Here is a 24,518-nt window from a genome sequence, read left to right on the forward strand (position 1 = left end):
TAATTAAAAAATGATGTCAGTTCAAGCCATTGGTAGGATATTAACCATTAGATATTCGTTAACGTGCACAAGTGTAGGAAAGTGATGCAATATGCAGAGACGTGCTATTTTGTGTTCCCTCCAAAATTCCATCGAAAGTTTCAGTAAAGTGTCTACTTGGCGTCTATTTACTGAATCGACCGACTTGACTTCCTGACTATATTGACTTTTACTTAGACTTTAGACCTGAAAATATACAAAAACGACGCTGAAAATAATGTATTAGAATATTGTTTTCCCGCCATAATATTATACCTACTCCACACTGGCCATGGTGAAATAGCCGAAGTGCCATCATAATAAGAAGAAAAAAGTTGACATTGACAAATTATAACATGTGTGACTGACATTTCATGAGATTTGACATGCGGTTGGTGGTTGGTACTTTGTGGCATATCGCAGCATATCGCAAAGAAGAAGAAGAATTAAGAGACTTTGAAATCCAAATATTTTGTAGTACCTAATATATTAATTAAAAATCGAAGCAAAGTGCAAATAATAAAGTAACTAATTGGGTAGAACATAAAATATAAAAATAACACACATTTAAAATGTCTGTTACCTTACATACCGATGTTGGTGATATCAAAATCGAATTATTTTGCGAACAATGTCCTAAAGCTTGTGAAAACTTTTTAGCATTATGTGCTAGTGATTACTATAATGGATGTTTATTTCATAGGAATATTAAGGCTAGTATAATGTATAATATTACTTTTTACGCTTAAGCAAACATTTTGTATTTTTATAAGTTGTAAATTGTAATAAAATCTTATGTTTTCAGGGTTTTATAGTACAGACTGGTGACCCCACTGGCACTGGAAAAGGTGGAACATCAATATGGGGAAGGAAATTCGAAGACGAGTTCTCAGAAGAGCTAAAGGTAACAAATGTATACAACACGGTCAAATTAACTTGACGCATGGCTGGAATGCAATAACCTGCCTGCTTCATAATAACGTCATCAAATCATCCATCAAGTTAATGTGACCGCGTTTTAAAAAAAAACTTTATTTCCATTTTAAAATAAAATTGACAAAGGTGTGGCTTTTAGCGTTAAGACGCTTATTTGTTTGGATTATTTTATTGTTTCTTTAAATTGTACTTTAGTTTTTGTATAAATGAAGAATATTCTATTCTCTTCTATAAGTTATCACCAGGAATTTTTACTGCATCTATATGGGATGGCTGTTGTCTAATCATATATCTCTTGGACAATAATATTGCATTTTTTATGAAATCTTGTTTTTATGTCTGCAGCATACTGCAAGAGGGATGGTCAGTATGGCTAACAATGGACCTAACACAAATGGAAGTCAATTCTTTTTTACCTACGGTGAACAGCCCCACTTAGATTTAAAATATACATTATTTGGCAGGTAAACGTAATTAAAATTAAAAAATAATTATGTAAACATTTTTTTTTAATTTTCCATTTTTAAATTGTAAATCATTTTATGATTTTATTCTTTCAGAGTAATAGATGGCTTTGAATCATTGGATGACTTAGAAAAATTGGCAGTAAATCCTAAGACATTTAGGCCATTATCGGAGACAAAAATAACTTCTATCACTATACATGCAAACCCGATGGCTGGATAAGAAGTTTTAGAACATTGGATAATAAAATCAGTTTAATGTGCAAAGTTTTGTTTTAATGCATAACACATTTTCAAATTAAAAGCTTTATAATCATTGAGATATAAGATAATTTAACAGATTTGTAGTTTGTGCTTAAACTCACTTGAATGGTGCCTTGCATAATAATTTTATTGAATATTTTGACATAATAGATCTTATAGTTAATAATATATTAGAAGAGATTTAGTTCTAAATAACATTTTTATAATTTACTGGAAATCTGTTTTAATGTAGATAGGGAAACGAGAGTAATATTACAAAATTGAGCTTCTGTCTAGTGAAATATAAACAATTTAATAAAATATAACATGATTAGTTAAACAGAAACATTAGAAGTACACAACATTAACTCTCTAAGCCGTAAAAATCATCAGTCATTTCAAATTCTAAATCATTTTCCTGCTTAATATCGCTTTCCGTAATCTTATCCTCAACATTTTCTGTGAAGTGTGACTTAATATGGGCAACCAAATCTGCTTTCTTCTCAAATGTGGCACCACATTCGATGCAAGGCATATTCACAACCAATTCATTAGAACATTCATTAGATGCAACATGTCTATCGAGTTTATCTTTTTTAGTAAAATTTTTATCACATTGGTTACAACTAAAAGGTTTCATTCCAGAATGTATGACTACGTGTCGGTCAAGCTCTCTCTTCCGTGGAAATTTCTTGAAACAAATCTTACATTGAAAAATTCTTGATCCGATGTGTGCCACCGAAACATGAGTTTTATATGCATCCAATGAAGAAAACCTTTTTGGGCACTGATGGCATTTAATATTTTTGGGCTTGTTCTTATTGCTAATAGGAGATTTTTGCTTTGAATGTGAATTAAGTACTTGTTTTCCAGACGTGGATGGAGTCTTTTGAATCTGATTTACAAAACTGCTTTCACCGGCTATATGATCAGGAACCCTAGGCAACTCAAATTCATTATCATGACTGGATCCTAAAAGATTACTGAATGGATTTACATTAACCACCATATCTTGAGTAATTTGATTATTATGTTCTGGAGATGAAGGACCATGCCTTACTTCATGTTTTAGTAGTTTGTCTCGTCTACCAAAAGTTAGGGGACATTTTTTACAAGCAAATGGTTTCATTCCCGAGTGAACTAGTACATGACGTTGTAGATCACCTTTAGCAACAAAACTTCGAGGGCATAAGGGACAAACATGTGGTTTGTGTCCAGAATGTATTCTAAGGTGTTTACTCAAATTTGTGTTCCTAGAGAAACTTTTAAAACAATAATGACACTGATATGGCCTTATTCCAGTATGAACAATTGAATGTTTCCTCAAGTCAGATCTCCGGCCAAATGATTTATCACATTCGGGGCAGTGATACGGTTTATCACTACCGTGTACTTGTTTGCAGTGTCCCACATATTGACTGCGCTCGGCAAATACTAAACTACATTCAATGCATTTAAATGGTAAGTTAGGGTCATGACAGCATTGTTCGTGTTCTTTACATTTTTCCATTGTAATAAATGCTTGATCGCAATACTGACACATGAAAACATTCTTAAAAAATTGTTCCGGTGTTGGCAAATCATTTTCAACTGTTTGATCCTGCTCTGCTTGTTCAGTCTCTTGATGATCAACATTTTCTGATTCTTCTGATGAGTCATAATCGAGACTAGGGTCGACAACCATAACAACACTGTCTTCTACAATGTAATCTTCAGTTTTAATTTTATGCCCATCTTGAGTATTATATTTGTAGCTTTCTGTTGAACTTGAGGTATCTAACTCAGATTTCACTCTGCCTGTGATTTGTTTTAGTCTAGATTCACTTTGTATACATTGTAGTCTAAATTTGGAACATTTCTCTACTTTATATAGACATTTGTAGCAAATTCTCGTCGGAAGACCATCGTTTGGATCCATCTGTAATGAAATTTAAATACGCAAAATGTAACTTACTCACTTATTTTGAAATAGTAATGACGCACCAAAATAGAATCTTCATTAAATCATACCTGGAGCTCAAAACACTCAGTAATTTTCGAGGTTACTGTTGAATCCGAAGACTCGTCTGGAGCACTACTAAATATTGATATTGATAAATTACTTTTACAAAGACAAAGACGACAAAGCGCATGAAAATTGGTAATTATGTAGGAATCATCCATTTTGATCGCTGTCTTCTCACATTTAGATTTTATTGAATCTCGTTACGTCCTTAGGCACTTCGTACTTTTTTTTTTGCTTCTTTTCTCGTACAAATATGCAGATGTTCAAGGCAGGTACAATCCAAGTAAATTACAGTTTGGCGCTATTCTATAACTGAACAAAGCCCCGGAGGCTACGGCCCCGCGACGCGACTACGCAATCGTTCGATTTTAGTCAACGGGGCCGCTGTCCCGTAGGGCTGCGCTAACGGAGTCTTCGAGCACGCACTTCCTCAGCACACAATAGAAAAGATTTTTGTCGTAAGAGCCAAGTATTTAATTTATTTTTTGAAAATTATAAAGATTTACGTTTTGAACTTTTGGCAGTAACTAGGAATTCCAAATTTGAATTTAAAGTTTGTGATAAATAAAACCGCGCAAAAATTTTACAAAATAAACAAAAATAATGAAAGTACTGATTTTTCATTTTATGAGCTATGTGCAATTCTATTGGTAATATTTAAAATTAGAAAACTGTGATTGGTTAAAATTTGGACTTAAAAAAAGTTGCCATAACAGAAATATTTTTAATTTTTATGGCAAGTTATTATTTTCGGCCCTGCACTGCGCCCTGCAGGCTGCAGGGCAGTAGGAGCTGCAGGACATACAAAAACAGCAAAAAAGTTTTCACTAGCGTTAAGGCCTGTATTCACTTTGATTAGTGATAAGTGCAAGTGACTATTGCATGTGATTTGTAATGAGGAGAAAGCAAGTGTGGACAGCGACTAATTAGTGCAAGTCCTTTATTTTCCCCTAGTCACTAATCACCTACACGAATTACCACGTTTTGGAACGTTAAGCGTACGGTAGGCGGCGTTAGGGGGGGGGGGGGGGAGGTAATCGCTCAGGGCGCCGGATAAAAAAGGGTGCTGAAGGCAAACAAAAGGGCGCCAATTTTTTCAGCACTATCAGTAGCCTGGGCGTCGAAGAAATCTCGACCAGGGCGCTGGTAGTGCCCTGGGTACTTACATAATACGTGGCGGTAATATCGTGGACGTCCGCGTTAAAACGATAATATAGGGAAGTAAAATGTATGGAAACATATGGAGACGCTTTTTAATTTTCGTCGACGATAACTTTTTAACGTGCACGTTAGAGGACATCACAACGTTTACACTTCTGAACCGCACAAAACGTCCCCGGGGTGCGTAAAATCAAAAGGGCATTTAACGTAGGTACACCCAATGTTTTATCGTGGAAGTCGGCGTCCACGATAACGTGACGACCGGAATTATAAAAGCGCACTATCAAACACAAATCTTCTAGTCATAAAATAGTTCTTTTATAACTGACAAAACAACGATAAGTCAAAATTCGGGACCTAGTTGAGAATCACAGTGCACACTGCACAGTATAATTGCTTAGGCCAGCTCCTCTTTGTTTTGACTCCGTGATCGCAACTCTGTCCGTGTCAGTCCGCGCTCCAAATAAGACGTTTTTATGCTCAAGTGCACTGTGCAATCTCGTCAAACTCGCGAGATCTCGCCCTTTTTTCGTCCGAGATCAATCTCGCTAAAAAAGGCCGAGATCTCGCGAGAACGAGATTGCATTCCCTAGTTATAATATTGTGGTGCAAAATCTTACTTTTTGGTAGCTGAAAAAATGTAATAAGTAAAGCTAAGGTAGATGAAAATGCATCACAAAAAACTAAAATATCCACAGCTGAACAAATAACCTTTGGAAGTCGGTTAAGAAGGCGAATATTTGAGATTATAATTAGGTAGGTACTTACCTATTTATTTTTAAAATTTGTTTTACACATTTTCACCGGTTCTCATTTTGAGTGCCAGCGTCGGCAGCCGTTGTTTTATATCTCGGCTGCCGGCAGTATACTTACCGCCGGTTCCCATTACTGATATTATAATAATTATACTTACTGATTTTTGGTAGCCGGCGCCGGCAGCGGAGGCACTCCCAATAATATTATTTCTCAACGCTTGAAGAGGAATATTATAAGGATTCTAACCAATGATATTACTTATATATGAAAAACTCAAAGAATATCATTGATTCTAACTGCCGATCCACACTCGCGCGCAACAGCGCGCCGCGGAACGCGGCGCGGATCGCGCATTCTGCCAAATTTACTGATCCACACTCGCAAAGTTCGCGACATGTTCGCAATGTTGTCACTTTTTAATTTCTTCACTTTCTTGACGCACTATTGTTTGCGCTCTTGAGCCGTATTTATCTTACTTTATATTATAAACTAGATGTCCCGCGCAGCTTCGCTCGCGTAAATTATTAGGAATTTTACGGAAATCGTATATTTTTTCGCAACAAAATAGCTTATCTCTCTTTACGTAGTCTACTGTATATGTGTAGTATATATGTGCCAGATAACATACAAAATTGCTTTAGTACTTCGTGAGATAAACCCTTGCTAATAATTTTCCGTTTTAACCACATTTCCTCTGTTTCTTCGGTCCTATTAGTTTGCGTGATAAAATAGCCTATAGCTATTCTTTGATAAATGAGCTATCTATCACTAAAATATTTTTTTATCGGACCGATAGTTCCTGTGATTAACGTGTTCAATCAAACAAATAAATATTTTTTAAATCGCTTGACAAAATCGAATCTTGATCTAAATGACTATGAAAAGTACCAATGGGTCATAATAGGCTCATAATCATGGGATGCATATAACTTTATAAGGTATAATATTATGGTAGTGATGATGAATGTAATTTGCATAGTAGCATAATATACTTTCCGTTCTTAAAGCAATGCAAAGGAGTTCTCTCAGCACCTTCCCAATCTAATCATGGTATACCTTGGTGCAGTATCTTACTTGTTGATTGCATATTCTTAGACTACTTCCCACGAAATCGAAGTCACCACATGTCTCCATATAAATTTTAAGGAGTTCCCTCGATTAGTCATGGCTCCCAGCATCAGATCACCACTTTTGTGAGTATAGTACCAAATTGGGATGACACTCTGTAGGTACCTACGCCAAAAGAAAAATTTTGAAAATCGGTTCACAAACGGCGAAGTAATCGTTGAATATAAAAAAACGAACATAACACCTCCCCCATTTTGAAAGTCAGTTAAAATTGTAGCCTATGTGTAATTCTGATGTATAAGCTATATTATTGTAAAGTTTCATTAAGATACATTCAGTAGTTTTTGCGTGAAAGAGTAACAAACATCCATTCATCCATACATCCAAACAAACTTTCGCCTTTATAATATTATAAAGTAAATAAAGTATATAAAGTATAAAGTAATAAAGTATAAAGTAGGATTAATTATATTCTGTTCACTAAACAATGCTGGCATGTCTTGTATGGCAAAAGCCCTTATTAAAATAAAGATTTAAAAAAATCTCTTTGTCGCGGGACAGAAAACCGACAACAATCGGGGAACGGGCCGCGAAGTGCGAAACATATGCGAATCGGATCTCTCACTCATGCTTCGCAGGAATTTCGCGGCGCCGCGGCATCGGGCACGGTTCGCGCGCGAGTGGGGATGCGGTCGGGGAACGGGCCGCGAAGTGCGAAACATATGCGAATCGGATCTCTCACTCATGCTTCGCAGGAATTTCGCGGCGCCGCGGCGTCGCACACGGTTCGCGCGCGAGTGGGGATGCGGTCGGGGAACCAGCCGCGAAGTGCGAAAAATATGCGAACGGATCCACACTCACGTTTCGCGGAAATTCCGCGGCGTCGCGCGCGGTTCGCGCGCGAGTGGGGATGGGGCCTAACAGTCACTCATCAATCATCATTCATCAGCTTTTAAAGCGATGTCATCTAAACGGATTTTTATTTTTTACATTGTGCGATACGATATCGCACACAACGATATACAATAATAAAATATAATTATATATCTTCGAATGAAGCGACTCATATAATAATGATCGAACTTCACTTGGTAAGTTCGTTTGATCATTTATTATTAGGTACTTATGTATATCCTTAATCCTATGAGAGAGGGAAAAGAATGCGTTTTATTAAAAGACAATTTAAACGTACAGTTATCATTAATTTATGTGCAACATAGGATACTAGCCGTATTCAGTAATTAGGTATAGTAACCACTGGTATTCTGTGAATTCAAAACTGAAATTAAATAATTTTTATTGCTTTTTATATTTTTATTGCTTTCGTTTTTTGCACAAACATTTTTTCACCTTATTTTGAATAGCATTAAATTTAATTTTGCAACAAATCAGCAGTAGAAGTATAGTTAGAAAATAATAATAATTATTATTTGACAATAATAATGATTGACATTTAAGTATTAATTTATTGTATTTGTGTTTGATTCTCAATTATTGTTTTGTGCTTGCAAGGGTACTCCGGCCATTGCACGTTGGATTCAAAGTTGAAATTATCTGGACAAAGTTTTAACGATGGCTGATAATCCTGAAAAGAAATACAAAATATTAGATTTCTATGATCATTAAAGACTAAATTATGGTACTTATCTAAGTTTATCAAATAATCAGCCAAGTGCGAGTCAGACTCGCGCACAAAGGTTTTCGTACCCTTATAGAGCAAAAATAGGGAAAAAATTATGCTTTTTGTATGGGAGCCCCCCTTAATTAAATATTAAAGTACACATAGGTATAACTGAGGACTTTGTGAAAGTTTCAAGTGTCTAAGTTCTGGTGCCATTATGGATTACGAGCCAAAAAATCACGTTTGTTGTGTGGGAAATTAAATTATTAATTTTATTTTGTTTTTAGTATTTGTTATTATAGCGGCACCAGAAATACACAATCTGTGAAAATTTCAGAAGTCTGGCTATAGCGGTTCTTGAGATACATCCTGGAGACAGACAGACAGACGGACATACTTCGAAGTCTCAGTAATAGGGTCCCGTTTTTACCCTTTAGGTACGGAACCCTAAAAATGCAAGTTTTGTGCCTTGATTCGCTATATGAACTTTAGCACCATGATTTTTTTTTTGTCTCTGAAGTATAGTTTTCACAGAGCCAGTACTGACTGCCAATAACCCTGGCAGCCAGTATTGACTTGGTATATGCCGCGTGTGAACAGTTTTTCAAGCCAGGCCAAACTGTTCACACGCGGCATATACCAAGCCAATACTGGCTGCCAGTCTTATTGTCAGCCAGTACTGGCCTTGTGAAAACTATACTTGAATGATAAAGTCATGTTTCACTTACTTGACATTCCACATAGAAGCTATGATTTTCTCCTACACCGTAGTACGCGTTTCGCTTCTTGCAAATTTGGGGACCATTAAATAGAAGACCTGGATTGCTGACAGGGATTCCAGTATCGTTGGTCGTATTACGACGGTCTTTGTCCAATATCGAGTCGTTATTCCCATAGTTTATAGGGTCCGGGTTGGTCTGAGACAAAGTCGCAGAGTCAAGTGTTGTTGTTTCAATTCCCGAAGTATTTTCTAGATCCGACTTGTCCAAAGATTCGATTGTGCTCGTTTGTAGGGATCCGTTTGGATCAGCTGAGTTATTGAGAGTCGGTAGCTTGGAAACTTCGGTGGTTATTTCTGATACAAAGCTCGGGTACTCCGAAGTGTAAAGGGGTCTGCTGTGTCCATTCGTTAGAGAAGGATCCGAGACATAAGGTGGGTTTGATGAAGGATACGTCGATTGAGTCGTGGAGACGTAATTGAATGTAGACGACGGCACTGCAGTGCTTGTTATGGGAGGTCGGTACGACGTGTAGATAAATTGAGGTGGAACACGTCGTGTGGTTGAGGTGAAAACTGGAGGTGTGCTGGAACTCCAAGCATTGGGAAGTCGGTATCTTGGAGTAGTGGTGAATGGTACGTACTTTATTTTGGCTGTGGTAGGATTTGGTCTATCTGTATTAAATTTTGAAACTAAGTCAGGTGCGACTCCGTTAGCAAATTTTCCGCTGTTATTGTTGACTTTGGTGCCTTCTGTGGTTGTTTTGACTCCATTCGTGTTCCAGTAATATTTGTTTTTCAGGAAATACCATGGTGGAGGTATGGGCACGTTTATTATGCCGTCGCCGATTTGTTGCGCTATAGACAACCCAGGCTCCCTCCCTTGCCATGCTATCTGTGGTAGCGCTGAAACGTAAAGCAAAGAAAACTTAAAAAGAAATTAAAATATTTTTCATAAAAATTACATAAAAAGAAACGACTGCACTGAAACGGAAGTGCTATATAGATATATATATATATATATAGAATATAGAATATAGAGATATAAAGATAGAGATGTCATTTCCTTTCCCACTCCACCGACCGGCAACGCGATACTCTTTCTCGTCTTACGGCGGTTCCCAATATTTGATCTATCTCTGGTTTGGCCCTGCTAGAGATAGGGATAACTCACATTAGACATTCTAATGTCAATTGTGAGCTATTCCTATCTCTAGTAGGGCAAAACCAGAGATAGATCAAATATTGGGAACGGCCGTTACTAATTTTTGATGTTACCCGAGATCGTGACTGGAGTTTTTTGTACCGTTTTCAAAAATGGCTCACTCTACTTAAGAAATATGAAGTTTTATCTCAAATGAAAATATGAGAATATTTACGTGGGAGAGCCATGCTTTGGCACGAATGGGCCGGTTCGGCCGGAGAAATACCACGTTCTCACAGAAAACCGGCGTGAAACAGCGTGTTTCACCGAGTGAGTGAGTTAACCGGAGGCCCAAACCCCTAACCTACTCCCTTCCCTACCCTCCCCTATTCCCTTCCCTACCCTCCTCTATTCCCTCTTAAAAGAACGGCAACGCACTTGCAGCTCTTCTGATGTTGCGAGTGTCCATGGGCGACAGAAGTTGCTTTCCATCAGGTGACCCGTTTGCTCGTTTGCCCCCTTATATCATAAAAAAAATACTTACATGAGGCAAAAGCAACTAATGCAGACAGTAGAATGCAAGTAACTTTAGGCATCTTGAATGCGATACCTCACTTGATACTGAGCAAAGCAGATGCTGGCTTATATATTTATATGTTACTATTTAAGCAAATTAAATAATCATTATTTTTTAAACGACATCTTATCGATAAAGTTAATTGCTATCACTAAAGTAGCGGTAAAATAATAATAATAATAATAATAATATCTATGGACGCTTCACACCACGTCAGTCTGGCCCCGTGCTAAGTACCTGAAGGACTTGTGTTACAGGTACCAGACAACGGATATATATTTAATACTTTTTATACTATACATATATTTAAGATTTTTATTATATGATACACATATTTAATACACATCCATGACCCAGGAACTTTGAAAATCTTTTTTTGTTCCGTCGGCGGGATTCGAACTCGCGACCCCCGGCTTGAGCTACCAACGCGCTCACCACTGAGCCACAGAGGTCGTCAGCATGCAACTGGCTACTAATTATTATTATTATTATGTGCTTTTTTTAACCACAGTTCTGTTATTTCAAGTTCTATGTTATCAATAAGAATCAATTAAGTCAATGATATCTAGGTGTATAAATAGTATGTTGGGGAAATCTTGTTAACAGTTTACCAACGAACAAGTAGGTAACGAAGGAAGTAAGGCATCACCAAAAATGTTTAAAGCGTCTCATATGTTTTTGCTTGCATTAGCAGCCATTTTATGTAAGTAAATACTTATTGCTTAAAAAAATAATAGCTGCTCCCACATCGGTGTCGGTGACGGTGGCCGGTTTCATTGAGACATGGGAACTAACACTGGGCCGATATTTACATGCCAATCCGACGCATTGATTTTCACTCATCACTCTCATTTCAATGCGCAAGAAAGCTACATATCTAATAAATCGCGTAAGGGCAACAGGGACAACAGCATCCTGAAGATTGTGGCAGATGATCCGCATGCACCTATATTGAGGAACTATATGCGGATAGTGAACGAATTCGAGAGCAGACCTCCAGGACACACTCATAGTTCTAATTGGGGTGCATGATTTAGTTTACTTTTAATTATTTACTTTAAGTTATGTTTTGTTCTTTTTAACTAACCCTAATTTTTTTTAATTTATGTAATACTAATCAATGGACCACAGTAGTCTGCAATAAAGATATTTGTATTTGTATTGATACTTGTCAGACAATCAGCTGTGATCAGCCTGCATTGTCCTAACTAAACTTGGAAACAATTTCATAACGCGGGAGCCGAACCCACGACTTCCAACTCAAGAGCCACGCTCTAAACCGCTGGACTACGCAGGCGTTGAAAAAGTTAAGTTATCAGTTATTGCACCGATAATACTAACATTTTTTAAAATATTAGGTAATGGACAATCTGTTCCCGTTGCATCCCAGGCTGTGACTTGTGAGAACATTCGCAACGCTTACCTTGACCAAGGTCTCTGTGATAGTTACATCGAATGCAGGGTAAGTGAATCCAACAGTACTAGTGTGATTTAAAGTCCAAAGGTTATATCATAATAACTACGTATTGCTATTCCTGTTTTAACAGAACTTCAAGCCAACAAAGCGAGTGTGCCCTGACGGTCTGAACTACAACCCAGCAACCAAGTGGCCCGCCTATCCCTGCAGCTACCCCAACGAAGCACCATGCCTTGGAAGACAACAGTCCCGTAAGTAATCAAGAACCAACAGCTAATAAATTAAAGTAGAAGACAAACCGAAACAAAACTAGAAATGCGAAATAATGAACCCATCAAAACACTGAAAGTTGCTTAGAATATTTCATGAAATAGATAAGACCCAATGTTCCAAACTCTGAGCGGGCTGATTTAAAAAAATCGGCCAAGTACGAGTCGGACTCGCGCACGAAGGGTACCAGTATAGAGCAAAATTAGACCAAAAATTGTGTTTTTTGTATGGGAGCCCCTTGTTTATTTTGTTTTAATATTTTTGTTCAATATTAAAATACATATAAGTAGGTATAACTAAGGATTTTGTGGAAAATTCAAGTAAATACTTACCTGCAGTTGCCATTATTAATATAAAGCAAAGAAAGCCAATAAAAAAGGAGAAATTTCTTCGGCGCCAAGGGAGCTGGAACTTGGAAGAGCTACAAAAGGGGCGCCTGCGGCTCATTTTTTTGTCGCATTCGGCGCCCTGTACGCGCGCCCAGCGTCGTTGTCCCCTAATGCCGCTACTGCTTAGTTCATTAATTATTGGTCAATAACGATGTTGGTTTATTTGCCACCAGAGATACCTCAACCAACAGGGGATTGCCAGCGTCAGTTTGGCGTGTTCCCATCCCCTAAGGCTACATCTAGCGAATGTGGCAGATACATCATCTGCTCAGCCGGCCACGCGTACGACATGTACTGTCCGTTCGGCCTGGCCTTCAACCCCGCTACATCCAGCTGCGACTGGCCCTACAACGTTCCTTCTTGCAACGTTGATGGTGAGAATGGCTTAAGTACTTCAGACTTCTGTGGAGTCACATTTATGGAAATTCACAATTTTGTATTATTTTCAGAATTCTACGGCATTACTTGTCCTCCGGGCAAAATTGACGAGAGCGGCAACCCCATCGTGGTCAACCTGAAGTAATTTTTTAAATATTTTTATAATAATCGCTTTGGAGTCAATAGTAAATCGTTTTAGAGCAATAGTTAGGTTGGGTTGCACCAGAGGCGTGGTTATAGTTAAAGTTAAATATGGCGTCCAAACACCCCATATTTTCATACGACATCTGTCAATTTTTTCGGTTATAGTTAAGGTTAAACTCAAAGTTAGTTGGTGCAACCCAGTCTTAGACGTCCAACTATATTTTTGGGTTAACCACTTATTCTATGTTTATTCTTCTATGGTTTATTATTCTATGTTTAAACATTATTCTATGTTTAAACATAGAATAATCATTATAACGAAGGATATAATTTAATGGGCTCTGGATAGATGAGGAAATATCTCTTCGCGCTTACAACTTTCTACTAATAACTTACTCTTTAGTGGGATTCTAGAACTCCTTTGAATGTTTGCTTCTACATAATATTTTACAGGTTCGGTGATGACTGCCAATATTTCTTCTCGTGCGAGTCCGGCCACGGCAAGCTGCTCAAGTGCGACCCGGGCTACGCCTTCAACGCCGCCTCTGGCCGCTGTGAAAATGCTGAATACGTCGACTGTACTGTTGGCATTTCCAAAGTCAACCCCCTTAACTATAAAAGACAGTAATATTAGGTTCGGTATAGCAAAGTGCTAAAATATAATGTATGAAATTTCTTAAATAAAAGTTTTTTTAACCTATTTAAGCATTTTCTTGACTACCTAAAAATTCCTGGAATACTTACCACGAGAAATAGTCTTACCTAACTTGTAAGAAGTATTCATTATAAGTACGAATTCTTACTTCGATTTTAAGGTGACAACACTATAATACTGGAGGGACAGCTCAATTCCTTCTCTTTTCAAGCGAAGAGAGAAGGAATGGAGCCCTATATAAAATGCTCTAATTTCTAAGTAAGTATTCATGTTTAGGGATAAAATCCGAAAATTTTCTGTACACTAAAATATATAGTAGAGTGTTTGTGCAATGTGCAGTAATTAAATTGTAACACTAATTTTAAAGCAAATTGTATAATGATATTTTAACTAGCTCCGCAAGTCAGAGATGTGGAAAGAAACTCGGTTGGAAATGTTATGCTTAAAGCTTAAAAAATGCTGATAATAATGGAGGCTCACACCTATTCCTAAAATATATCCAAGGGAGCCTTGAAAGGAATCCGTTCATTTTTGTGCAACATAAAGTATGAAAGGACATAGACAGTAGGTATATGTCCTTTCCCGGGACTTATAGTATATCTACATTCAAAATTTCATCTAAAACGGGTTATCACCTAAGAGGTCAAACTTTTTTTTATTGGCAGGGCAAACGCTCTATGCGTGCCCCGGGTTGAGGATGTGCCTCAGTTAAGCTGAGGCACTATGGAGTTTGGGGTGTGTGGGACTGGCCGACGAGAACGCCAGCCGACCCACCAAACCACCAGCGGTTTGCCATTAGCCGTAAAAGGTCTAACCTAGCCTAGCCTAACAAAAAGACCGACAGGAATACTTTCAATATTTGTAATTATTGTGGATTGTCCAATATTCTTTCATAGCCTTCGAAAGATCCAGTAGCAGTTACAAGTAGCAAAGTACCTAGCACAAGATTCATGAACAGTGCCGCTTTTAGTATTACCAACGTCCTGGGCGAGATATCTTCGGCAGTCATGGTTCTGGTAGAGCTAAAAAAGGGGCCCCGCAGGCGCCCCTCTTTGCCTGCCTTTGGTGCCCCTTTTTATTCGGCGAGATTTCTACAGTAACTTTGAAGAAAATAAGAAAAAAAACCTTTACTCTTTATCGAAGGTCAGATAGACCTTCAGCCCCCGTAGACAAGTGGCAAAACGCTAAAGCTAACGCTAGCGCTACAAAATGTATGGATTTGACATTAGTATTCGCTAGCGAAGCGATGACTTATGTCAAATCGCATACGTTTTGTAGCGCTAGCGTTAGCGTTAGCGCTTTGCCACTTGTCTACAGGCCCTGAACTACCTTCTAAAATCTAAAGTAACCGGCGACCGAAACTCCATTATAATTGCTGGTCGTTCTTACCTCTACATGGCTCATAAACGGTTAAACTTTCAGCTTTTATAAGATGACGAAAGTCTGGCTGTCGTTGTCTCGACTTGGGTTTGTACTATAATAGTACACTTGGCTTAAAGTAGACTTGGCTTAAAGTTATAAAAACTGCTAAAAGAGGTTTTACTGCTCGCAACTAGTCCGGGCTTTCAAAATATTATACTGAATTTCCTCATTTGTATAAGATTCATGACGTCGCGTTGGCGCAAACATACAAGCAAAAAGTATTTTTAGCGCTGCTACTTTTACAGTGACCTCCAATCTACAAATAATGGACACAATACACACCTTAAAGTATAATTATGAACACGGGGCCTGTTTCACCACTTTCTGATAAAGTGCCGAATAGGCTAAGGGTCAATTCAGACCGCAACGTGGCATAAATTTGTATGGATTTGACAGATTTCAATTGCGTGAGACGTCTTGCGAATCTGTCAAATCCATATTTTAGAAATGCATCTATGCGTCCCGTTGCGGTCTGAATCAACCCTAATGGCTATTCACAATATTTTTGACATATTCTCCATACTTCATCTGTCAAGTTAAGTGGTGGATAGCCTATACGGCACTTATCAGGAGGTGGTGAAACAGGACCTTAGTTTTGTAATTTGTTGCAACCTGTATATTGTGTAGGAAACATGGAAAATACAGAAGTTATAGAAATATCCTTTATTGCTGAGCCACATACAAATGTTTTACAAAATAGACGGACCATAACAAAAAAGAAACATGTAGACTTTTCGGGTAGCGTATAATATAGAACTATAACAACTTAGATAAGTATATAGAGTCAAAAAAGGCTCTTTTTAAGTAGATTATGGCTTCCAAGACAGATTTAATATGAAGATAAGCTTTGGGCGACGGGTTTGAGTTTGGCATCTCCTTGAGGAGTGCATTCTACGTAGTCAGCATTTTCACAGCGGCCAGAGGCGGTGTTGAAGGCGTAGCCCGGGTCGCACTTGAGCAGCTTGCCCTTGCCGGACTCACACGAGAAGAAGTATTGGCAGTCGTTTCCATACCTGTAAATTACGATTGAAAGTGTTAAAAATTGAAGAGGATGCATGGAAAGTCTGATCGCAAGGTTTTGTTTCTGATGATTTATCGTCATGGCCTTAATAAAATAGCTTACTTCAGGTTGACCACGATGGGGTTGCCACTCTCGTCAATTTCAGCAGGAGGGCACTGCAGGCCGTAGAACTCTGAAAATATGAATCTGAATGTATTTCTTGAAGTGGAGAATACAGTGCACAATCATGAACCAAGATATCTATACTTCTCAACGCGACATAATATACTCGTACAACGAATAGTCTCGTTCTGAACTTTGATCATTCGAGGCTCACAATATATTTAGTTTCGAGCTGACCTATGATCCTATGAGGCTCATAAAATATCGTTAATTTTGATGACAAATCAAAATATCTAGTAATTTATGTAAAGTGTTTACCATCAACGTTGCAAGAAGGAACGTTGTAGGGCCAGTCGCAGCTGGATGTAGCGGGGTTGAAGGCCAGGCCGAACGGACAGTACATGTCGTACGCGTAACCAGCCGAGCAGATGACGTATCTGCCACATTCGCTGGATGTAGCCTTCGGGGATGGGAAGATTCCGTACTGACGCTGGCAATCGGCTGTCGGTTGAGGTACCTCTGTTGAATACAGAATCAATTAGCTTCTTACTAACATTTTAGATAAAGTTCAGCGGATTCACCCCACTGCGCCAAAATTTATGAATATGAGTAACGTCGCATTTAAACATTTTTCCTGTATTAGCAAGGATTGTTTCTTACTGCAAAAAAAAATGCTATAAGTACTTAGTTGTAAGCCGTGCGGTAGCGCGTGTTTCTCTCTCTCTCTCTCTTTCTTTGGATTTTTTTATAACTCGTTCCATCAGGGTGTCCCTAGACACCTTTCAAGTTTTTAAATCTATTTTTCATGCCTTTGGGCATTTCTTTTTATTATACAAATATAACTTACGAGCTGCTTGTCTTCCACGGCATGGTGCTTCAGTGGGGTAGCTGCAGGGGTATGCAGGCCACTTGGCTGCTGAGTTGAAGTTCAGACCATCAGGACACACTCTTTTGGCTGGCTTGTAGTCCTATGAACACAGAACGTACGTTATTAGGTAGGTTATAGGTAGGTAGGTAGGATACGCGGTATTAAGGTACCTACCTATGCGTCGTATATAGCGAGAAGAGGCAACAGTCAACACGGAGATGTCAATTGTTGATGTGATTTCAGGCGTCGCCAAATCGCGATTATACACTTGTAAAAAAATATCCACAGCCGAACATAGAATCTCCTCTTTTTTTGACAGTTGGTTAATATATGCGATTGGTCAAGACTCAAGTAAGACTGTACGTTCCGCAAGTACTCACCCTGCATTCAATGTAGGTGTCGCAGAAGCCTTCGTCAAGGTAGGCGTTGCGGATGTTCTCACAAGTTGGTGCGGCAGCAGCACTAGGGATTGATTGTCCATTACCTGATAAAAACGGAAAATAATGTTCTTTAGAAAGTGTATCGCAAAAATATAATCCTTTTCTGAATAAAATTTATTAGAACAGGTATAATTGCTTGTGAAAGTGTGAGCGTTAATCACTGTGAGTTTTTTTTTATAAATAAGGGGTTAATATAAAACCTTTATTATACTTACATGAGATAATGGCTGCTAGTGTTAGTAAAATTATTTTTGTGAACATTTTCACTTTTGCCTCTTGCCTTTGCAATGTCTTCTAAGCTTATTGGTGAACTGTGTCCAAGGAAGAAGTATATTGGCTTTTTATACTTCTAAGTATAATTTAATTGTATTTCATTGATAATATTCTCATCAATAATAATTATATTTAACTGCTAACGTAACTCTATTATTTAGTTATATCGATGTGGTTAACCAAAATGTCTCTTCGATAAGGTAATTATAATTAATGAATATCTTGTAATTATTTTTTGGAATAACGGTAAGTATAGGCATTGTGGAAATTGTAATCATAACAATATTGTCTCTTAATTTGTGGTCACTATGCATAATAACAAGTGCACTTCTAGTATTCAATGTGATTTTTGTAGAAATCACATTGCAAGACTATATTGTAAGGTTGAGGTTTTTTGGGGTTAAGACTTTATCAGGGGCTCATACTAGGTACCCCTACGGCCTACAGCCTTCAGGTATGTCAGTATATCAGCTCGTAATTTCTATTCATCTACTACTACTCACATACTCGTGCTATGATCGTGAATTCCTCCATAAAAATGTATTGGTAGTAACAATAACAACAATAATAATAATAAGGCCCGACAAGGGCGGATCCGGCTCAGAAAGGGGGTCACCTGGTCGCAGGTAGCTTGACTACGTAGTCTAGTTCTTTTTTTTTTTTGCGGCCTTTACTATGAGACCTTTTGTTCCCGAAAAGAAGAAACAATTGCCTTCTTTATTTATGATGGTACATTGCAAATTGCAATGTACCATCGAGGAAGTTGATTCCTATGCAATTGACAGACCAACGTTATTTAGTCGAATATGTCAATTCAATGTTAATTGTGATCTGTCAGCTGGGTTTGACGTAACGCGACCAAACTACTTAGGTCCCCGATTTGCATAGGAAACTTCTCTGATAGTACCATCGAGGAAATTGATTCCTAGGAAGTTGACAGACCAACGTCATTTGGTCGGATATTCATGTCAATTATTGTGATCTGTCGGCTGGGCTGGAAGTAACGTGACTAAACTACATCTGCCTAGAATCAACTTCTCTGATAGTACATTATTTTCGTAGTCAAAACTTGGGATGGATATAGCTATACTTTAATATTATAAAGGAACGTGAAAGTGTGTTTTTCATTTTAAAAAATTGTCAATTGCTTAATAGCTTAATAGCTGACAATTGACATGATTAAGTGTTCTCAGCCATATTATTATCTCTAAACTCTGCGGGGCTAAAATGGTCACATTTAGCAATTCCTCTCAATCAATTCAGCAAATGAATTGTCTAAACTGTCAAACTGACAAAATAATCATGTCAAATTACTACGAATTACTAGACAAGAATTGCAAGCAGAGTTGCATTTTGCGATTAAAAAAAATATTCATATTATGAATAATTCATATTATGAATCATATTATGATTACGATTCATATTATGATTCATATTGTGAATCAAATCATGATTCATGTTATGAATCATATTGTGAAATATATTCTGATTCATATTATGAATCATATTATGATTCCTTTTGTTAAAATAAAGTATTATGATTCATATATTGATTCATCATCATTCATCAGTTACAAACTTACTGTTACTTATACGACATAATATAAAGTGTAGATGGCCAACAGGAAGTTGATGCGATATACACATACTTCAGCAGTGCTTTCGACGGGGTAGACCACAAATACTAATAGAAAAATTACAAGCATACGGCATTCACGATCCTTTACTCTCCTGGTTCAGATCCTACCTAGAAAAACGAGTTTTAACGGTTACGGTGAATGGCTATTCCTCTGAACCTTTTTTCGCTACGTCAGGAGTGCCTCAAGGCCTTGGGCGTGGCTTGTCTTGGCCCAATACTCTTCCTGGTCTTTATTAACGATATCACTTCAAAAATTCGTTTCAGTAAATGCTCCTTGTTCGCCGATGATTTTAAAATATTTCGGGTAATAAAATCAATCGAAGACAGCGTCCTATTGCAAAAAGATCTCGACTCTATCCAGAAATGGTGCAGCGATAATAAAATATCCCTCAATATTCTCATGTGCTCATATAAAATTTTGCCGCAAAAGAATTAAACTTAACACCTTTTACTCTATCGACGGTCAGCAGCTTCAAGAAACTTCAGTAATTATTAGTAATTCATGCTCGATAGCAAATTGTCATTCCTCGAACACCAAAACCAAGTCCTTGCTAAATCATGGTCACTGTTAGGATTTATCAAACGAAACACCAAGGAATTTAAAAACCCAGACTGCATTATTACAATATACAACGCCCTAGTACGCTCTACACTAGAATATGCATCGGTGGTTTGGAATCCTCATTATGAAACGTATATCCAAAGACTAGAGCGAGTTCAAAAATATTTCACACGATACCTTTCCTACAAAGACAAATCATGTCCATACAGAGCTAACTACGACAGACGGATTAAATATTTCAAAATCCACTCCCTAGAGCAGCGTAGACTGATTGCAGCGGGGTTAAAATGGTCACATTTAGCAATTCCTCTCAATCAATTCAGCAAATGAATTGTCAAAACTGTCAAACTGACAAATGTCAAATCAGTACAAAAATACAGAAATGAATTGCAAGCAGAGTTGCATTTTGCGATTTTAGAAAAATGAATCATGTTATGATTCATATCATGATTCTTCAAAGCGACCATTTTAGCCCCGCCGATCTCTGTATTCTCCACAAAATTGTCAACAGTACACTGGACTCAACAAATTTACTAGGTCTCGTCAACTTATACGTACCCCGATGTGTTCCCAGGCACCCCACAAAAACATTTATAACCTTCTGCTAAAACGAACCTGGGAAAATACTCTACGTGAATTCAATACTCATACAAATTTTGCCTTGCGATGTAGACTTGCAGTGCCAGTGGTTCCGCCGAGACTCGCCAAACACGTGAATTAAGCCCGAACGAAATAATAATAAAATTTGTACATAAGACAAAATTATTAAACGATTATTATTAATAAATATTGTTATTAACAGCTACCCCTATTTACCAATATTTAGGCAAATTTAAATTTCAAAAAGAAAATATAATATAAGTATTCGCCATAAGTAAGACGACAGGAACAGCTGTTTATGGTCACAAGTAAAGAAGTAGATTGTCTTTCAAGATAAACACAGATCTAGTCTAGCTGTTGCCGAACGCCGACCATCATTTTCACTGCCAAGCCAAAAGCCAAAGACGTATTGTAATTTGTACAGTGACACATGACACTCCCCCCCTGGCGACAGGCTAGGTCATAGGTTGCTACTGTAATTTTATCTAAATTTATTTAACTTTAAATACGTTTAACGTAAAAAAATGAAAAAACACTTTCACGTTCCTTTATAATATTAAAGTATAGCTATATCCATCCCAAGTCTTGACTACGAAAATAATGTACTTACTATCAGGGAAGTTGATTCCTGCCTGCCTAGCATACGCCAACGAGAAATATATTGGTAAACACTGTATACCGTACCAGTATACAGTCCCTGTTTAAAAGATGCTTTAGGAGCAAAATTTTTGAAGAGTTGGCAACATAGGCATAATATAACAATATTCAAAATATTGATATTTCAAAGGGTAACATATTAAGTCCAGCGTACTTATTTATTGGTGCTTATGGAATTTTCAAAATGACCTTAAAAGATGGGTCGAAGTGGACTTTTTTACATATTATGCAAAATAATTCGTTCATTTGAATTTGAACAATAATAATAAGAATAAGATAATCTTTAATTATTATAATGAAATATGTTTATATAACAATAAACACGTAAATAACTTCTAGGAAAATTACAGTTATTATAATATCATGTAACATATATTATTACAAAGTACTTATACGGAATCCATAATTTACCGATTAGGTGCCATATAACTTGTGGAAATAATAATTATTAATATAGGATCGATGAAAGAAAACGTGACGTCAATTATAAGAGTATTCTTTATGGGTGATTTTAATACAATAAAAAAATTAACATAAGATAACATAAAATGAGAGAGCCTTCGCTACACTTTACCCAAAGTCAGGTAAAGCGTAAACCCTAGTCATCTACTTAGTTTGGTAGACGAGATCACCGACTTTGGAGATTCCAGCAGAACAGTCAACATAATCAGCATTTTCACAGCGACCAGAGGCAGCGTTGAAGGCGTAGCCCGGGTCGCAACTGAGCAGGCGACCTTGGCCGCTCTGACACGAGAAGAAGTATTGGCAGTCGTTTCCGTACCTGTAAGAAAAATAATGCTTAGAGTGTCCTTGTAAAAAGAGAGACAGAAAGAAGGAGAAAAATGATATTAAATTTCGATGATAACAGAATGACGCTGTACAGATTAATTTACTAAAGTGATAACAAATACGATGGTGTGCATAAAATATTAGTGCTCCTTTAGAGAAGGAAAATATAATTACTTAAGATTGACTATGACAGGGTTGCCGCTCTCATCGATTTCAGCGGGAGGACACTGCAGGCCGTAGAAGTCTGGAAATATAGAAGAAAACACGTTACTAAAAGTCACAAAATTATAGGAGAGGCATTTTAAAATGATTCATTAGCAGTCTTTACCATTGACGTTGCAGGAAAGAACATTGTAGGGCCAGTCGCAGCTGGATGTAGCAGGGTTGAAAGCCAGACCGAGAGGGCAGGTCATGTCATAGGCGTAGCCGGCCGAGCAGATGACGTATCTGCCGCACTCGTTGGCCGCTGCCTTCGGGGATGGGAAGATGCCGTACTGACGTTGGCATTCGGCTGTTGGCTTGGGTACCACTGTAGACATAAAATCAATACTAATCATTTGACTCATCGGATCCTACGAGTGCGCCACACGTGACGAACATAAAGACGAATTTCTTTCAAAGAATTCAGAATGTCTCTTATTTCAATTCTGAGAATTTGATTACGTACGAATTTGCTGCCTTCCAAGGCATGGTGCTTCATTGGGGTAGCTGCAAGGGTAGGCGGGCCACTTGGCTGCCGGGTTGTAGTTCAGACCATCAGGACACACTCGCTTGATTGGCTTGAAGTTCTGTAAAGACCGTTGTACTCGTAATTTATACTTATCGTGTCTTTGTTTATGAGATTTTGATTAGTATTTAATACATAAAATATCTGTTTAAAAATTTTACTTACCCTGCACTCAGTGTAGGAGTCACAGAGTCCCTGATCGATGTAGGCGTTGCGGATATTCTCGCAAGACGGTGTCATAACCACCTGCGGGAGATGGGTCAGCTGGGGCTCCAAAGCTATACAACATTTTCCAAGATTATTAAAAGCGGATACCTAACAAACGTCTTGTAACGAAAGGTTATTTATTTAGCTAACAAGTTCAGCTACTTTAGCTAATATTTTTAACCAGGCGCGGAATTAAAATTCCTATAGAGTACGTACTCGATACCCTCTGGGCAGCAATAGTTGGCAGACAGGGGTTTTCCGGCCACTGAGCTTGGGAATTGAAGAAATAGCCCTCGGGGCATGTCCTCGTAATTGGCTGGAAGTCCTGCAAGGTAAATTCGGTAGATCCAGTATAAAATTAAGCCGAAGAAAATAAATTCACAATTATGAGTAAAAGGAAAGGAATTTAAACAAGTAATATTTTAAAATAATATACTTAAGTATATCGCTCTATCTCTAAACACTTCACGACTAAACTCTGAATTTGATGAAATTTGGTATGAATATTTTGAGACCCAGGAAAGAACATGAGGTAGCTTTGGTCATAACCATGGCAAAATAATAAATTACGTCGTGACAAAGGAATTTCACCGCAACGAATTGTATAGAGTATATCCTATACCTTGCATTCAATGTAGTTGTAGCTGTTGCCTTCAACCGGGAGGTAAATTTTATCTTGCGGGCACTGTCCAAATTGTTGCTGCAATGATTGAGCAGGATCTTGCAAAGGCTGACCAGGTTGCTGAAGTGGCTGACTAGGTTGCTGAAGTGGCTGACCAGGTTGTTGAAGTGGCAGACCAGGTTGTTGCAGTGGCTGACCAGGTTGCTGCAATGACTGACCAGGTTGCTGAAGTGGCTGACCAAGATTCTGTGGCTGAGAATATTGCTGCAATTGTTGTAATTGCTGCCCTTGACCTTTACCTAATATTAAATGTAATAATTATTAAAAACGATAAACGATAATTTATTTTTTTACTAAAAAAGTAAGAAGATTTAAATACTTAATACTCACAGGCCATCAAAGCCACGAGAAGAAATGAAAAACGATACATATTAGTGTAAAGTTTTCAACTATTCCCTACTTCCTTTTACTTGTAATGACGACCCGAAGAAACTGATGCTTTCGAAAATATATCTGTCTTTTTATATTTCGTTAAATGATATCTTTATTGTTTCTTAATTGTCGTTTAAAGGTGCGGTTAGAAATGACAACGAACAAGGTAATAAATAATTGGACAAGCATTTTA

General features: G+C 37.7%; 4 protein-coding genes across 4 annotated transcripts; 2 read left to right on the plus strand and 2 right to left on the minus strand.

Moving 5' to 3' along the window:
• The first annotated feature begins 464 nt into the window (after nt 1–464).
• Nucleotides 465–1,685, plus strand: LOC121729281 (peptidyl-prolyl cis-trans isomerase-like 3). The gene is made up of 4 exons (XM_042117744.1): nt 465–731; nt 824–922; nt 1,300–1,418; nt 1,515–1,685. Exons 1-4 carry the CDS (start codon nt 591–593, stop codon nt 1,639–1,641), a joined length of 486 nt encoding a protein of 161 aa, XP_041973678.1. The 5' UTR covers nt 465–590; the 3' UTR covers nt 1,642–1,685.
• A 202-nt stretch (nt 1,686–1,887) lies between these two features.
• Nucleotides 1,888–4,239, minus strand: LOC121729280 (gastrula zinc finger protein XlCGF57.1-like). The gene is made up of 2 exons (XM_042117743.1): nt 3,672–4,239; nt 1,888–3,579 (listed from the first exon to the last, which is right to left on the minus strand). Exons 1-2 carry the CDS (start codon nt 3,822–3,824, stop codon nt 2,026–2,028), a joined length of 1,707 nt encoding a protein of 568 aa, XP_041973677.1. The 5' UTR covers nt 3,825–4,239; the 3' UTR covers nt 1,888–2,025.
• A 6,439-nt stretch (nt 4,240–10,678) lies between these two features.
• Nucleotides 10,679–13,960, plus strand: LOC121729558 (protein obstructor-E-like). The gene is made up of 6 exons (XM_042118112.1): nt 10,679–10,716; nt 11,903–12,173; nt 12,259–12,379; nt 12,961–13,161; nt 13,237–13,306; nt 13,763–13,960. Exons 1-6 carry the CDS (start codon nt 10,679–10,681, stop codon nt 13,935–13,937), a joined length of 876 nt encoding a protein of 291 aa, XP_041974046.1. The 3' UTR covers nt 13,938–13,960.
• A 2,255-nt stretch (nt 13,961–16,215) lies between these two features.
• LOC121729559 (protein obstructor-E-like) lies at nt 16,216–24,514 on the minus strand. The gene is made up of 8 exons (XM_042118113.1): nt 24,509–24,514; nt 24,007–24,192; nt 23,488–23,596; nt 23,230–23,342; nt 23,005–23,125; nt 22,666–22,866; nt 16,510–16,579; nt 16,216–16,399 (listed from the first exon to the last, which is right to left on the minus strand). Exons 1-8 carry the CDS (start codon nt 24,512–24,514, stop codon nt 16,216–16,218), a joined length of 990 nt encoding a protein of 329 aa, XP_041974047.1.
• Nucleotides 24,515–24,518: the final 4 nt, after the last annotated feature.

Source organism: Aricia agestis, chromosome 8, assembly GCF_905147365.1.
Source record: "Aricia agestis chromosome 8, ilAriAges1.1, whole genome shotgun sequence".
NCBI classification, from domain to species: Eukaryota; Metazoa; Arthropoda; class Insecta; order Lepidoptera; family Lycaenidae; genus Aricia; species Aricia agestis.